Source organism: Monodelphis domestica, chromosome 5, assembly GCF_027887165.1.
Source record: "Monodelphis domestica isolate mMonDom1 chromosome 5, mMonDom1.pri, whole genome shotgun sequence".
NCBI classification, from domain to species: domain Eukaryota; kingdom Metazoa; phylum Chordata; class Mammalia; order Didelphimorphia; family Didelphidae; genus Monodelphis; species Monodelphis domestica.
Window position 1 is genome coordinate 226630680 of NC_077231.1, and position 16725 is coordinate 226647404.

General features: G+C 41.4%; 1 protein-coding gene across 3 annotated transcripts in view; it reads left to right on the forward strand.

Moving 5' to 3' along the window:
• ATP6V0E2 (ATPase H+ transporting V0 subunit e2) overlaps nt 1-16725 on the forward strand; it is a 29268-nt gene that overhangs the window by 887 nt on the left and 11656 nt on the right. Inside the window, exons 2-4 of one of the 3 annotated variants that reach the window (XM_007504559.3) lie at nt 1414-1461; nt 4827-4954; nt 7375-11287. In XM_007504559.3, the coding sequence (XP_007504621.1) occupies nt 1414-1461; nt 4827-4920 (142 nt within the window). In that variant the 3' untranslated portion in view covers nt 4921-4954; nt 7375-11287. Of the gene's footprint in view, nt 1-1413; nt 1462-4826; nt 4955-7374; nt 11288-16725 lie in introns of those variants that run through there. The other 2 variants (XM_001363532.4, XM_056799868.1) reach the window with 2 other exon arrangements.

Sequence of the window (16725 nt, forward strand, 5' to 3'; positions counted from 1 at the left end):
ATGTTTGTTGTGTTCCTTGGCCGTGTCCAACTCTTGGTGGCCCCATTTCCCATTTTCTTGGCAAGGTAGTGGGGTAGTTTTTTCCTTTTGTTCCCCAGCTCATTTTACAGATGAGGAAACTGAGACAAACAGGATAAAGTGATGAGTCTTAGAGTTGTTAGTAAGACAGAAAGTAAGAGTTAAAACAACAACAGAACAGCTAGGGCAGCCAGCCGTGTGACCCTGGGCAAGATACTTCACCCCAATTGCTAGCCCTTACTGCTCTTATGATTTAAAACGGATACTTAGTTTCTTAGACAAAAAGGTAAAAGTTTAAAAAAAATCCAAAGCAACAACAAAAGGGATAAAAAAAAAGCAAATTGCTGAGGGTCTCACAGCTAAGTTGCTAACTCCTTGATGGATTGTCACTGCTGTAAGATTTAAGAGAACAAGCAGTCAGAATGAGCCATTTTTCTGTAAAGTGACTTTATTGGAGAGGTGGGGAGCTGAATCAAGAGAAGACTACCAGCAAGATCCACCTCTCACCTCTGACCAGACCAAGCAGACTCTCTTTGGGACTCTCCTTTTAGGCATCATAGCATAATGGAGAAGACCCAGCTTTGCCATTGCTTTGCTGGCTCTGTGACCTTGTGTGAGGCATTTCAAACTTGACAAACCATAAGTAAGTGACTCTGTTCAAGGCCATGCTATAATCATTTGGGACAGAAAAATGAAAAATTATCCAGTGGTTGCCTTGGAGAAGCTGACACTCTCTGGGCTTCAGCTTTCTTATTTTTAACACCTGCCTTTCTTTTTTCACAGAGCTGTTAGAAAAAACTCTCTGTGAACCAATTTCCTGTGAAGTGGAAGATTCCTCAGTTCATTGTAACCTATTTCGGGCCAAATCACTTTTGCCTTCTAGAATCTCTCAGAACAGTGCCTGGTACATAGTAGGCACGTAATAAATGTTTATTGATTGATAGATCTGAAGTTTTTTTTTTCTCTGTTGTGATTAAAATCTCCCTTGATGAGTTTTAAGGGCCTCTTTCTTGTGTCCCATGTGGACATCAAAAATAGCTGGTTGGGATTTTGGTAAAATAATTCACTGCACTTCATGTGTCTCTTCTGCTCCCCCTATTTCCTTACATATCTTTCAGATTCCTGCCTGGCCTCTTATTTCTATGGCCTTTTTCTCTTTAAATTCCAAACTCCAGAGCTGACTCTTATTTCTACAGGTTTACAAATCCTTTCTCAGCTTTAAGTCTTCCTTTGGACATCCCTGCTCCACCTCTGCAGTTTCCAGGCCCTCCCTGACTGGTGGGCTGCAGTGAGGAAGGAGGCTGGCGCCAAGGATCTTGAATCCCTTCCCTCTCCAAGTCCGATCTTGATGTGTCTGCTTCTGTTGGTTCTGACCTCTCCTCTCTCTCATTGCAGGGTCATCATTACCATGTTGATCACCACTGCCGTTTGCTGTTACATGTTGTAAGTAACTCCAGGAACTGTACGTCCCCAAGCCCTTTCTTTTCCTGATCTGCCCTTCCCCACATCCCCAACTCTGCCAGATTTCCCACTCGCTTCTATTGAGCATTTAAAACATTATGAAAGTGGGGCAGCCAGGTGGCACAGTGGATAGAGAACCATGCCTGGAGTTGGGAGGTCTTGGTTTCAAATATATATATATATAACTAAGACAGAAAGCAAGAACTTAAGACAAAAACAACAAAACAACGAGGGCAACTAGGTGGCTCAATGGATACTTCCTCGCTGTGTGTGATCCTGGGCAAGTCACTTAATCCCAGTTGCCTAGTCCTTGCCTTTCTGTCTTAGAATTGATATTAAGACAGAAAGGAAGGGTTTTAAAAAAGCAGCAAAAAACCATTATGGGAGTTAAAGAGCATACCTGAAGGAAGTATTGTTTGCTAGGGATGGCGTAGTTTGTAGAACAACCACTTTAACAAAAATTTTTAGTGATGTATTTTTCCATGGTTACATGATTCATGTTCTCTCCCTCCCCTTTTCCCTCCCCCCTTCCAGAGCCAACAAGCAATTCCACTGAGTTATCCAGTATTATCACTCAATACCTATTTCCATATTATTCATTTTTGTGACAATCTTTTAAAAACCAAACCTCCACATTCAATACCCATATAAACAAGTGATAAATCAAATGTTTTCCTGCTGAGTTTCTAGCCCAACAGTTCTTTCTCTTGATGTGGATAGCATAGAATAACTACTTTTTGGAGGGCTTGATGGGCTAAGTGCTTCATAATATGGTAAAAAATACACCGAACTAGTGATTAGGAGGCCCAAGTTTTTGTCCAGACTTCGGCACTTCTCAGGAGTTGCTTTGGAAAAGGCACTTTTAATAGTACTGCAATAGTTAGCATTACTATAATACCTACCATATGCCAGGCACCAGGCCAAATGCTTTACAGATATTATCTCATTTGAGTTTCACGACAGCCCTGGAAAGTATGTGCTATTATTACCTTCACTTTACAATTGAAGAGACTGAGGTAGATTGAGAGATTAAGTGACTTGCTCAGGGTTATACAGCTATTTATTACATGTCTGAGATGAGATTTGAACTCAGATCTTTTGACTTCAGGCTCCGGCTCTCTCTCCACTTTGCTACCTACCTTTAGTTTCTTGAATAATAATAATATCATCCTCTCTACCTCCCAGGGCTGTTCAAGGAGATAATATATGTAAAACAGTGTGTCAATCTTAAAGGACTACCTATACACCAGGCATCATGGTGGTGATTGTTATTTTGTTATCGTGAGGACATCGATCTGTAAATATTGAGGCAAGTGGGAAGGTGGATTGAATGGATTGTTTTCTTGCTTTTAGTGAGGAATAGGACAAAATGAAAAGTAAAGTGGTCTTGACATTAAAATGTAAGCAAGTGGGGAAGTGATCTGCTTAAAAAAATTCAGTTTACACAGATTTTTAGTGATGCAGTGGATAGAGAGTATCAGACCTGGAATCAGGAAGACCTGAGTTCATATCAGACACTTAGATGTGTGACCCTGGGCAAGTCACTTAACCCTCTTTGCTTCAGTTTCCTCAACTGCAAAATGAGCAGGAGAAGGTGAACCACTCCAATATCGTGGCTGAGAAAATCCCAAATGGAGTCATGAAGAACTGGATACTGACTGAATAATTAGCAAAAGAGTTACATAAAGCAGATAGTTCTCTGCTAAGGAAGGACAGTGAGGTGTGGGTAATAGAGACAGCGGTAATTATCAGCAACCTGTTTAATGAGAGAAATGGGAAGAAGCCCATTCCTTAGTGATTGTTAAGGAAAAGCACTGTCTTTGGGTACTGAGAGTTGATTAAATTGGGGATAGGGATTTTCCTGTCGATGTAGTTCAATAACCAAGCTAAGTTCATCCATCTTCCTCACTGCTTTGGTTTCATCACCTCTCATCCACGGATAATTCTGACCTGTCTCCTCTTGGGCATTCTGGTTAAATGGAAAAAACCCTGGACCCAGGTCAGAAGACCTGTGTGTATGTTTGTCCTGTCCCCACAGCTTATTAGCTATGCTCTGGAACAAGTCAGTTGATCTGGGGTAGCTAGTTGTTGAAGTGGATGAGACACTGGGACTGGAGCCAGAGGAAGATTTGAATTCATATCCAGGCTTAAATGTGTATCAGCTGTGTAACCCTGGGCAACTTGTTTAACCTCTTATAGCCTCAGTTTATCCAAGTGTGAAATGAAAATTACAATAGCTCCTACCATCTAGTGTTGGTATAAAGGTAAAATGAGATAATATTTGCAAAGCACTTTGAAAATCTTAAAGCACTATGTAAATGCCCCTGTTATCTCCGTTTTCATCATCTATAAAATGGAGTCAGTAAGGCACCTATTACCTATCTCCCAAGGTTGAGAAGTAGTAAACTCTAAAGAGCTAGTATTATTTCCTTCCTTTAGGAAACCTAACTTGATTTAATAGGATAGGGTGGAAGGATGAACTCCTAGTCTCAGCCCCAATCTCCCAAATTTCCAGCAACAACCTTTTTTCCCCAAATCTACAAAAAAAAATGAAGAGCTATCTTTTCTCTATTACAGTAGATGGCCCATCACCAGCTGGCTCAGCTGAACTCTCTGTATTTAAGATGAAGAATTATAATTATAAAACTTTATTTATTTTTGAAAAAACCTTACCTTCTGTCCTAGAATAGATACAAGTGTTGATGCCAAGGCAGAAGAGTCATAAAGGCTAGGCAGTTGGAGTTAGGTGACTCATCCAGGGTCACACAACTAGGAAGTGTCTTGAGGCCAGATTTGAACCCAGGTTCTACTGAGTTCAGGTCTGGCACTCTATCCACTGAGCCACTTCATTGTCCCAAATGTAGAGCTTTAAAGAGCATCTGGCCCAATTCTTTTATTTTACAGTTGAAGAAACCGAGGACCCAGGAAAGGAAGTGGTTTAACATAAGCTTCTCTCATTTTTCTTTTTGTATGCCCAGAAATTGGCATTGTGGCAGGCAGCATCTTAAGCACTCAATAAGCTTTTGGTGAATGACTGTCCAATGATAGCTCTACTTGGGGGTAGAGCTGAGTCTAAGTTCACTTTCATGCCTGGAGCTCAAGTTTGTACGTTCAATTTTGTTTTTAGATTGCTAAAGAATGCCAAGAACTATGAAGTCATTTTTGGATCATTCGGTTCATTTGGTCAGTGCTGGCATGAATGTGAACAAAATCTTGTATGGGCTTGGCCTGTGGGCCAGTTATCCATGTAAGGGGAGCAATGATTTATAGATGGAGGCTGTTGTCCAAGGTTTGGGGTGGGATTCCGACCCCTTTCAAACTTATCCTCTCGTCTTTGTCTCTGGTAGCTGGCTGGTTACCATCCTGGCCCAGCTGAATCCTCTGTTTGGGCCGATGCTGAATAACGAGACCATCTGGTATATCAATTTCGTGTGGGAGTGACCAGCCGTCATCACCTGCCCCAGGTACTACTAGGGTAGGTATTACTAGGAGACCCTTTAGGTGTTTCTCCCCTCCCCTTCTCTAGGCAAAGAAGTCTGATACCCCTAAAACATGGGCTTTGATCAGTGAGAAAGGAAGTCCCTTTTTTGTAGGATGCCCTCCATTGGGTTGGTTCCCAGGGGTTTTTTTTTTTTTTTTTAGTATAAGAATCCTTTTTAAACATCAAACATTTTTCAGATGTCCTTCACATGATAGTAATGAATTCACATGACATCAATCACATGATAGTAATTAATTCACATGACATCAATCACATGATAGTAATGAATTCACATGATAGCCTTCATATGATAGTAATGAATTCACATTGCCCATTTTGTTGGAGCTAAAGAAAGCTCAAAATGACAATGCATGGTGTGCACTAGAATTTATGAACCCCTTACAAGAACTCCATAGCTTGAAGGGTGAGGTTCAGGCAGTCACTAGAGAAGCATTTCCATTTGGATTGCTTAACTGCAAGGTCAACAAAAATTCTAACCCTAGCAGAGCTGGCTATTACAGGCCCCAGGCAAACTAGAAGTATAGGTTTGGGAGAGGAAGGAACTAGGGAGTGGTATAGGTAGGGAGGAGTAGCATAGATAGTCTTTCTCACATTAGCAGAGTTGGCCTTAGGCTGTCTGTAATGGGTCATGCCAAAGGGACCGCCCAGAATTAAAGCCTTGGCACAGTGAACAAGTCTGTACTGTTTAGAGTAGGCTTGAGGAACCCGGGGATGTGCTGGTAAACTAACCTTCTAAAAAGCAGGACTTATTTTTAAATTCAGTCTGCATTGTTAGCATTTCCTCTATTATTGGATTAAATTTGTGCAATCAACAGAGCAAATCCAGCTCTGATTTGTAGTGTTTGCTGCTTTTAGAAGTATAAATGCTCTGACCTCTCAAAAGCCCCTGTGAGCTGGCTCTAGCACAACCCCGTTTGAGCCCTGCTTTCTGAGACTTTCAGAGACTCTGGTCTAGGCAACCCAGTTCAACAACCATATGTCCAAGGTACTTTGTGCTGAGGGCAGGAGGAGAAAGAGCAGCACTGGCCCTCTCTCCTTAAGGAGCTCTTGGTCAGATTGGGAATACAACATGTTCATAGAGTTTAGCGATTTCCAGATTGCTTTGAGAACAAAAATTTATTTGAGCTGAGTGGAAATCTGTCATAAAGGAGTGACTAGAATTGACACTGAGGCAGGGGGTAGTGTGATTGGAGGCAAAGGTGAAGTCCAGGGCAGGCACTCTTGAGAACATTTGAGGAGAGGAGGATCTCAAGTAAAGAGTAGGTGGCACCCAGGCTGGGAACTTTTTTTGCATCTTTTTCTTCCCCTTCTCTCGCCCCTCACATTGCCATCCTATTTCAGACCTTCATGACTTCTAAACTAATGTTCAGTCTAATTGAACTAATGTTCAGTTTCCTAATTGGCCATCCTGCTACCAGTTTCTTTCCTTTCTAGTTCATCCCCCATATGTTGGATATTTGAAAAAAAAATTAAAAAACCTTGACCTTCTGTCTTAGGATCAATAAGTATTGATTCCAAGGCAGAAGAACCCAATGGGTTAGGCAAGGGGGGGGGGGGGTTAAGTGTCTTGCTCAGGGTCACAAAGCTCAAAAATATCTGAAGTCACATTTGAACCTCCCATCTCTAGATCTGGTGCTCTATCCACTGAGCCACCTAGCTGCTCCCTGCTACCTGATTTCCTTCCCATCTCTTCTTTTGCCTTAGAACAAATGTTCCATATCTGGGATTCACTTCCTCTCTACCTCCACTTCCTGACTCCTCAGCTTTTTCCCCAGCACAGCTCAGGCACTACTTCCTACATGAAACCTTTCCTCCTCCTCTCCAATCTCTCCCCTTCTCAGTTATTAGTAATTCTTGAAATTAATTTTTAAAAATTAATTTGTTACATTAAAGTCCCAGGTATCTCCCTCCCTCCTTCCCTCCCCTCCCTACACTAGAGAAGGAAATTAATTTGCATTCATTTGTATTGACTTTCTATTCACTTATCACCATGTTGTATTCCCAGAGAGCTTGGACTCTGATCTTTGCCTTTGCGCCCGTAGCATGTTACACAGAGCCTAGCACATGTTAGTTGCTTAGTAACATTTGTTGATCTGAATTAAGGGAAGAGAAGGATTTTTAATGACAGGTCCCTACTGGGTCTGGGGATCAAGGAAGCACACTAGATAGCAGAGGGGGGCTCTATTCCAGGTCCCTGATCTTGGGTGCTTCCTCTCCTAGGATGGGTGGTGTGGGAGGTAGGAAAAGAGACACAACATTTAACACCTGGGAGAGGGAAGCACCTGAGCCAGGTGGGTGGGGAAAAGTGATGGGAGAGGAATGCAATTGTCTTTGCTGCTTTGAGAACCAACAAGCACATGTCTATACACCCATTTTTGTCTTTGTCTTTTCAGCTTCTTCAGTCCTCTTGCCCTTCTGTTGATTTCAGGCCCAGTCAACCCCGATGGCCCTCCTATTTCTGCATCCCTGTGTTCTTGGTATTACTCTTTCATCCCTTCTGCTTGGTCACTCTTAGACTCAGACCTTCCCATTGGACTTGATCTTCCCTGGGAGACCTGGGCCCAGAGGGAGTGGACCTCTTCAGCAGGCCAGAGCCAAAGGACTCTTGGCTTCTGGCACTCCCTCCCTGCTTCTCCCCAGTCATACTTAGACCCTCACCAAATGTGTGATGTTTCTACAAATTCTACTGAGTTCAGAGACCCTTCCTAATCCAAGGGAGTTAGTCCAATGTTCCTAAGGCCTGGGATTGAGTTTATTGGCTAAGAGGCAGTATAGTTTAGAGAGTACCTTGGATCCTGAGTGTGGAGACCTGAAATCTTCCTGGATGAGTCATGACCTGTCTAAACCTTGCTTTTCCTTATGTGTAAAATAAGGAAGTTGCATTGAGATCCCTTCCACACTACTTTTATTATCCTTTTATGATTCTGTGACGTACTTTGATGTAAAATTTATGGACATTGCAAGCCATGGGAATGGGTGGGGATGGATTGTGACTTTCTTTTTTGGAAAATCCTAGGTTTGGTGTAAAAACTGAATTATGTGAAATAATTGTTAATGTTCTTTTCAGAGCTAAAGTCACTTTGCTAAGGAAAGTATAAGTATAATTATCACATGTACCTTGGTCTGCTAGTCAAGTGAACTTGCTCATTTTTTGGCAAAGAGTAAAGGTCTGGAATAAAGCTGGAAAATGAGATGAAAGAGATCAGTACATTTTTATTTCTTCATTTATAGAGTAACAACAACAACAACAACAACAAGACAGTTCCTTCAACACCCTTTGTGCACATAGCTTTTTCTTAATCATTAGCCAAAGAGTTCTTGAAAACATTCAGCTCCCTTTCTTCCAGATCAGATAGATGCTGGCTATCCTGTTGGTCTGCCATCCCAGTTCTTTGAGTGGGCTGCTGAACCCTAAAATTGGGACATTGGAAGATGTAGAAGACATGATCTTGGGTTCTCTGCTACCTCACAAACTGGCTTGAGAGACAAAATGGAAGAAGGGGAAAACTTGAGAATGTTCCCATAACAACTTGTAAATAATTGTGTGGTACAGTAAAAAGGGGCAGCTAGGTGGTTCCGTGGATAGAATGCTGGGTCAGATGTCAGGAAGACTCTTCCTATGTTCAAATCTGGCTTCAAACACTTGCTAGTGTATGACTCTGGGCAAATCACCTAACTCCGTTTGCCTCAGTTTCTTCATCTGTAAAATGTACTGGAGAAAGAAATGGCAAACCATTCCGGTATGTTTGCCAAGAAAATCCCGAGTGGTATCACAGAGTCAGATGTGACTGAAACAATTGAACAACAATAACAACAGTGGAAAGAGCCCTGAATTTAGAATCTGAGATCTGGCTGGATTTGAAGCTAACATTTGGCTCTGCTGGTGACTTCTTGTGTTACCACAGGGAAGTCATCTTAGCTTTCTGAGCCAGTGTCCTCCTTTTTAAAGTGAGGGCAGTGGAGCTCTAAGGATCTTTTCCATCCCTGAATCTTGGATCCTTCCAGTTGAGTGCTGATGACACACATAGATATAACGAAATGCCTGGAGTTGACATTTGAAGAATAGAAAGAGACAGATGGGAGATTGAGTATCCTAGGTGCTATTTTCCCTCCCCCTCCCCTGAAAATCTTGAGAAAGCACATTCCCCCACCTCCAAGCAGGGGCATGTTCCTGTTTCTGTGCCCTAGGGAACTTCCTATCTTCCTGAGATAGATCACTGGATCTTTTTATGTCCTGAGCAATAGAGACCTGGAACAGCCTCAAGCTTCCTGAGGGGATAATTAATATTAGGGAAGATAGCACTTTGTGAGTGCCCTTAGCCACTATCTAGTCCCTTTTCCTCATTTTAAAAACAAGCTGACCTCAAGAAGCCAGACTTGTGACTTGATTGGATGAACACCCAATTTGTGATGGGTCTAAGGCTAGGACTCGGAGCACCTAGCTCCCCAGGTCAGTGTCCTTTGGACCTGAACCAAACTGGCTCCTAAAGGACTTGGTCCTCCTATTTGTTTGTTGGTTTGCTTGTCTACTTGAAATGAATTATTTATCACTTAAAGGGCATTTATAGAATATGCAGGATGTTGTCCACATTTTCTGGTCCTGATGTTGACTAGCTTTCCACTCCCCTCCCTAAACCTATACTCCAGGAGCATCCCTCTGCTCTCGGATTCCCTGCACTTGGCCCCTGGGTCTGTGTTGTCCTGAACTAAATTAATTGCATTTAGCTCCCATTTTGTTTAGTGATCTGATTGGTGGACAAATCAAGATGTTTGCTGGCAGCATCGTAGCCTGTGCATGAGGACCTCTCCGGGTCCCTCCTAGCTTCCCATCTTCTAGGTGTTGGCTAAGGACAGGCAAACATCCTGGGAGCTGAAATTCTGGGAGCTGTAACGCTGCAGCCCACATGGAGCAGGGACAGCAGCAGCAGCTGGTATAGCCACAGTCTTCCAGTGGCTACATACCTGGCCCGAGAGGAAGAACCTGATGTGTGTCCCTGGGGAGGGGGTAGGCTTGTTCTCCTTCCTCCTTCTCAGCAGTTCTGGAGAAGTCATGAGCAGACAGTGTTGGAAAGGTGTGTGCAACACAACTTTGATCACCAGTGCCCCATGGTGGCTCTCTTGTACGTGGTAGAGATCAATGATTATTATTGCAGTGGATGTTATGAATGCTTAATAAATCTGGACATGAATCATTTGACTGATACCTTTTTTTAATCAGTCTTTTCTGGATATTATTCCTCCCCCTCTAGGGAGTTCCTTCTTGTAACAAAGAAAAAAGTGAAACAAAAACAGCTGATACAATGACCTCTGCTCACATGCATCCCTATGCCCCTGTTATCTCTCTGGGAAGGGGAGGAACATATCTAGTCACTGCGACATGTTCCTATGTTCTGCAGATATTCAGAACTGTTTTTTTTTTTTTTGCCAAATCACTCCAACAAGCATTTGCTGAGTGCCTACTATGTGTCAGGTATTGTGCCAAGTGCTGAGGAGAAAAGCAAAAACATTCCCTGTTCTCAAGGAGCTCACATTCTACTGGAAGCTACATGCATGATTAAATAATAGGTAATTGAGGAAGAGAAGCAGCCTGGTATAATAGAGATCTAGGCTTAAAGCCAGGAAGATTTGAGATCAAATCCTATCTCTAATATTAGCTGATGTTGAGCAAATTACCCTCTCTGAGGTAGAGCTGGACAGGTCCTGGGAGTGCACTGGAAAACTCTTTTTTCCATTTTTAAAAGGTACTAAATTCTTAAAAAAACAGTCTGAGGTCTAATTTCTCTCCCTCCATTTCTTACCCTATCCATTGAGAGGTCAAACAATGGGATGTTCATTCTACACATGAAATCATGTAAAACATTTCCATATCAACCATACTATAAAAAAAGGTAAGAAAAATAAAGTGAAAAAATAGGCTTTAATCTGCACTCAGAGTTCATCAGTTATCTCCCTGGGATTGGATTGCATTTTTTATCACGAGTCCTTTAGAATTGTCTCGGATCATTGTATTGTAGCTAAGTCTTTCACAGTTGATTTTTTGTTACAATATTGCCATGACTGTATAATGGCCATTTTGTGCTGGTTCACATCACTGTGTATCAGTTCATGTTTTCCCAGTTTTTTCTGAAACCATCCTCTTGTGAGAATTAATTATTGATCCTGGATTTTATATTTTATTTCACTGTGTAATTGACTTTATTCTGTAGCCATATTGTAACCATATTTTGTATTCTATGTGACAAATCTAAGCCTCTTCTTTGTCTGAGTGAAGAAGTATGAATTAAAAAGTCCAGTCTTCCTCTCTGATAGATGCCAAGTTTTTTCTCCTTATTCATTACTTTAAAAAATAAAAACCTTTAACTTCCATCTTAGATTCAATACTATGTATTGGTCCCACTGCAGAAGAACAGTAAGGGCTAGGCATTGGGGGTTAAGTGACTTGCTCAGGGTCACATAGCTAAGAAACTTCTGTGGCAAGATTTGAACCCAAGACCCCCTATCTCTAGGCCTGTCTCCTGATCCACAGAGCCACCTAGCTTGCTTACAATGACTTGTAGTGAAAGAAAAACTGAGCTAAGTTTAGAACCACAATATTCAGATAAAACTCTTTAACTGTAAGGGAACTGTTACTCTAGCATCTCCTATAAGTCACTTTGTGCCAAGGAAGCTTATTATCCCTCATAACTTCAGCTCCTGAGAAACTATGACATCTGTGTGCTATCCTTGAGAGCAGACAAGCTGACCTTGTTCTGCCTTAGCCTCATTTTATTTTTACATTTTATCTTTATTTTAATAACAAATTTCCACATAAGTTTTCCAAAGATCCATGTTGTCTCCCTCTCTTCTTCCCTACCCTCTCCCAGAACTGACAAGCTATTCATTCTGGATTATACACAAAACATTTCCATATTACTCATTTTTGTAAGTGAATAATCTTATAAAACCAAATCCCCAAATCATATACCTAAATAAACAAGTGATAAATCGCATGTTTTCATCTGCTTTTCCACTCCAACAGTTCTTTCTCTGGAGGTGGAGAGCATTCTTTTTCATACAATCCTTATATTGGATCTTTGTATTGCTTAGTAGCAAAGTCTCTCACAATTGATCCCCCCCCCCAATATTTCAGTTACTATGTATAATATTCTCCTGAATCTACTTATTTCATTCTGTATCTGTTCATATAGGTCTTTCCAGCTCTTTCTGAGTTTATCCTGTTCATCATTAACTTCATTTTTGCCCAATTAAAAGTAATCTCATTTCTAGGCACCAGTGAGCCTGCTATCCCTTGTCCATTATCAATGGCCTTGGGATGCAGTTGGGTCCTATAGATTCTTAAGGCATTCCCTTAAAACAGAGAAGGGTGGTCCTAATCCCATTTCTCTATGTGTAAACTCCTTCCCTGAATGTAACCCTTCATGATCGCTCCCCCCCTTGATGCTATCAACCCTAAAACCAGTTGTATGATGTTCTCATATCTTCTGTTCTTTGTTCTATGCCCATAAAAAAGCAGTTGCATCTTCAATTCTTTGTCTAGAAACTGAGGCAAATCATTAGACCTGCTTTATTAACAGTTAGTACCCCTGCTAATAAAACTGCTAAATTACTAGGAGGCAACATGCCTCTGTCTATTTTTTGCTGAATTTTACTCATGACACCCTTCCTCATTTCTTACAACACAATAGTATTACATCACAACCGCAACTTCCTCATCCATTTCCCACTTGAGAGTCATCCCTTTGATTTCCAATTCTTTAGGCAACTTTCTAAGACTGAGTTATAGAAAAGGTGCCAGCCTGAATTGGTAGAGGGAGTTTACTTGCTGAGAGTTCTCTGTGCCAATGAAATCACAGATCCAGTCCCTTTTTCTCTCCTCTGAGGAAGGAGAAAACACCTTCAAAGGAAGGCCACCTGGAGAAAGTGTCACCTGAGTTGAGTGTTGAAGGAAGCTCAGGATCCCGAGAAGCAGTGGTGAGGAAGAAGAGTGTTCCACCTAGGAGAAGAAGGACTTAGGAATAAGAGATGGAATGTCAATTTCAGAGAAGAGTAAGTCATTTGACTGGAATATGGACTATATGAAGGAGAGGAAAAATACACATGGAAAGGCAGATAAGAGCAGGATTATGGAGGACTTTAATTCCCAGGGTGAAGAATTTGGGTTTTCTCCTAGAGACAAAAGAAGTGTGAAAATTGTCCTCTTTATATTATTTGATGTTATAGTTATAATGATAGGACTACAATATGGAGTGACTTAGGCTAAGTGGTCTTAATGCCCATTTAACATAGGTGAAGTTGGACAAGGTTGTACTTTTCTGCTCTTCTGACCTGTGTTAACCCTGTGTCAAGCAGTCAAAGCTTTCCACTGGAGAAAACTCCCAAGTTGTAGCCATAGCAGGTCTGGGTTCATTTGGGGGGATTTTTCCTGTGTCTGGCTATTTGCTTTTACTCAGGAAAATGGGGAATTGCACCATTTGACATCTCTTTGCAAACACATGCAAAACTTAAATCGGAGAGCAAATAGAACTCGTATTGGAGCTCATCGAATGCCACCTGACGATGGATATTTCCCCAGAGCCCCAAATAGCCTCAGCCACTTACAGTTCTGGAGGGTTCCCACTTCTGGAAGCAATGCTTCTGATAAATTGTGATCATGCTTCCCATGTCACCTCTGCAGACCTTCCCAGCTCCCAAAAGCAGTATCTTCATTCCTGTATTTCTTTGCGGTTGCCAGCAGAGTAATAACACTGCTCATGTTCTTTGCTTTTGTGGGTGGTCTCTCTCCCACTAGAGAACCCAGTGTTTCAGTTTTCTTGTTGCATGAGACACTGGTTCTTCCCATGTTATGATTCAAACACAGTGCCAGATCTGTGTACTTCTCCTCTAAAACCTCTCTCTTGCATTGGTTCCTATCTTATGACCCTTCTCCTTCCCTCTCTCCCCACCTTTGGCCTTCTCTGGAGGCAGGAATACATCCTACTCTTCCAATTCATGAATCATCCTCCATTCCAGTTGGTGTCAATATGGCCTGTATACTGTTGTCCATTTTCCCTATGGCATCAGTAGTGTGTTCCCTTCCTTTCCCAATAGTTTCTTTGGCTTGAGAAGCTTAAAAACACCCCTTTCTCCCCCAGGTTTCTCTCTGTTTACACTGGGGCAACTGATTATAGTGCAATTATTCACATTTTGTAGGATTGGTTCTTGTAAAGGGAGAGATAAGAACTCTCTATCACATACAGAGTGAGGGAAGAAACATATTGTTTTCTTTTTAAATTGTCTATTGAAATAAGGAACCTTCCTAGATGGATAGGAGATGATAAAACCCACCTAAGAACCTCCCTAAGGCCAGTAAAGCACAACTCTTAAAATGATTAAAAACAAGTTTATTACAGTCCTAAATCTATCCAGCTACAGTTCCTCCCCCCAATCTATGCCATCCCCTGATGGGCTTCAATCTTCTTGTCTTCTCAAGCCCTTCTAATATCTCCCTACTCTTCTCTAGGACCCCCAAAACTATCTGACTCTAAACTAAACTACTTAATATGGATTAACAAAAAGAGGAAGAGGAAAGAACTCACAGGTGAATTTGAGCCCTTACCTAAAGCCTGGGGTTGGCTGCACGTAACCCAAAGTTCCAGGTGACAATCATTGGATTACTTTGGACAAGAGGATTTCTGGCAGATTTAAAAACATAATTATGGCATTTTGGAAGCTTCCAGAGGGTGTAGAACTTTCACCATCACGTTAATTTTTTTTATTTTAATAACAAATTTCCACATAAGTTTCCCAAAGTTATATGATTCATATTTTCTCCTTCCCTTTTTCCCTCCTCCCTCCTGGAGCTGACAAACAATTCATCATCATCACCAGAAGAGGGAGAGATGGTATGGGAGTGTGGGGGCTAAGCCCATCAACTTGGGCCAAACCTAATTGCCTAGGAAAGGAGATGTCTCACAGAGCTTGCTGCAGATTGCCATCTACTGCAAATCCTGTTTAGGATTGAAAATCAGTCAGCCTGGGAGTGTGAATCCCCTACCCCTTTTTATGATCATAATAGTATTAGCCTTTATGATTATTTTAATAACACAACTGTTAGTTTTACATTAACAGTCAAGAAGTATAGTTAGCTTCATATAAATTATAAACATTCGCTAAGAAAAATATAGCTTAGAGTAGTATCAAATCTTGCTGACAGGCACTTTGACCTTAAGCCTCTCATCCAAAAGTTCCTACCAAGTCCACCACACCCTGCTGCATGTTGGACACAAGACAACCAGTCAGGGGGTGGAGGGCTGCCTTTGGGTGCTTTAATTTTACTTTCTGTCTTCAATCTGACGCTGTATCATCAGATTTCTGTGCACAGAAAAGACCATCTCCTAAGGCTCTGCGTCTTTGGTCTTTATTGTGACGATGGCTCTCTCTCAATAAACCTATTTCTTTTTTGGCCTCAAGACTTTGTTTCCCTTATTAGTGTTTCTGCTAATAAATTTTCCCAACAGGATGCTGTGGAAATCCTTATTTGTGCATGTTGAGGGTGGGGAAAGGGGTAGATGCTAGGGAACATTTCTCAGCATGGAAAAGAGGCTGAGGATAGGAAAGAAAACAAAGAAATGTTATCTATCTAAATGGAGAGGAGAGTGTATCTGTTTCATGTTTATATTAATTTCATATTTATTAGTACTGTAGGGGGCAGCTAAAGTGGTTAAGTGAATAGAAAGCCAGGCTTGGAGGTAGAAGGTCCTGGGTTCAAATTTGTCACCAGACACTTCCTAGCTGTGTGACCCTGGGCAAGCCACTTGACTCCCATTGCCTAGCCCTTTCCACTCTTCTGCCTTGGAACCAATACACAGTATTGACTCCAAGACGGAAGGTAAGGGTTTAAAAAAAAAAACACAAACACCCTCCAGTGATCTGTTTAGGATGTTTGAATACACTCAAGAGTGGTATCTCAAGGGGTAGGGGTGCAACCAAGATAAATGCAGCAATTATTACATTTTAGCAAAAATTTTTTAACCCTTACCTTCCTTCTTAGAATCAACATTGTTTATTGGTTCCAAGGCAAAAGAGCAGAGAGGGCTGTTGGGTTAAGTGACTTGCCCAGGATCACATAGCCAGGAAGTATCTAAGGCTAGATTTGAACCCAGGATCTCTAGTTTCTTGGCAACTTTTAATCAGGTTTACCAATGAACTCAGGAAATAGCCTAGGAGAAAACACTTTTTCATGCTGAAAAGTTAAAGGGAAAAAAATTCTTTTAAAATGACTGACCAACATTAAAAGCATCAGCTCAGACTTTGAGTGACCTCTTGGGATGACTCCAGTATTGCACTCGAGTTATTCCAAATCCTTGGACTGGTTTCTAATACATCTTCTTACATATCTTCTTGAAGGTTGTGGTATGAGCTTAAGTGCCAAATTTTGTGCATAACTGTAACAGAAAGCTGTTATGAGAAAAAATAATCTAAAGGTTGCAAAACAGAAAAAGGAGTCAGTTAGGGTCATTGATAAAACTTCAGGATTATCATCAGACTTTTGGATGTTTTTGAAAACAGAATGTGAGGCAGCGAGGTGGCTCAGTGGATAGAGACCTGGAGATGGAAGGTCCTGGGTTCAAAAATACTCTTAGACATTTTCTACTGTGTGACCCTGGGAAGGTCTCTTAATCCCAATCGCCTCACCCTTACTGTTTTTCTGCTTTGGAATCAATACTTAGTATTGGTTCTAAGACAGAAGGTAAGGGTTTAAAAAA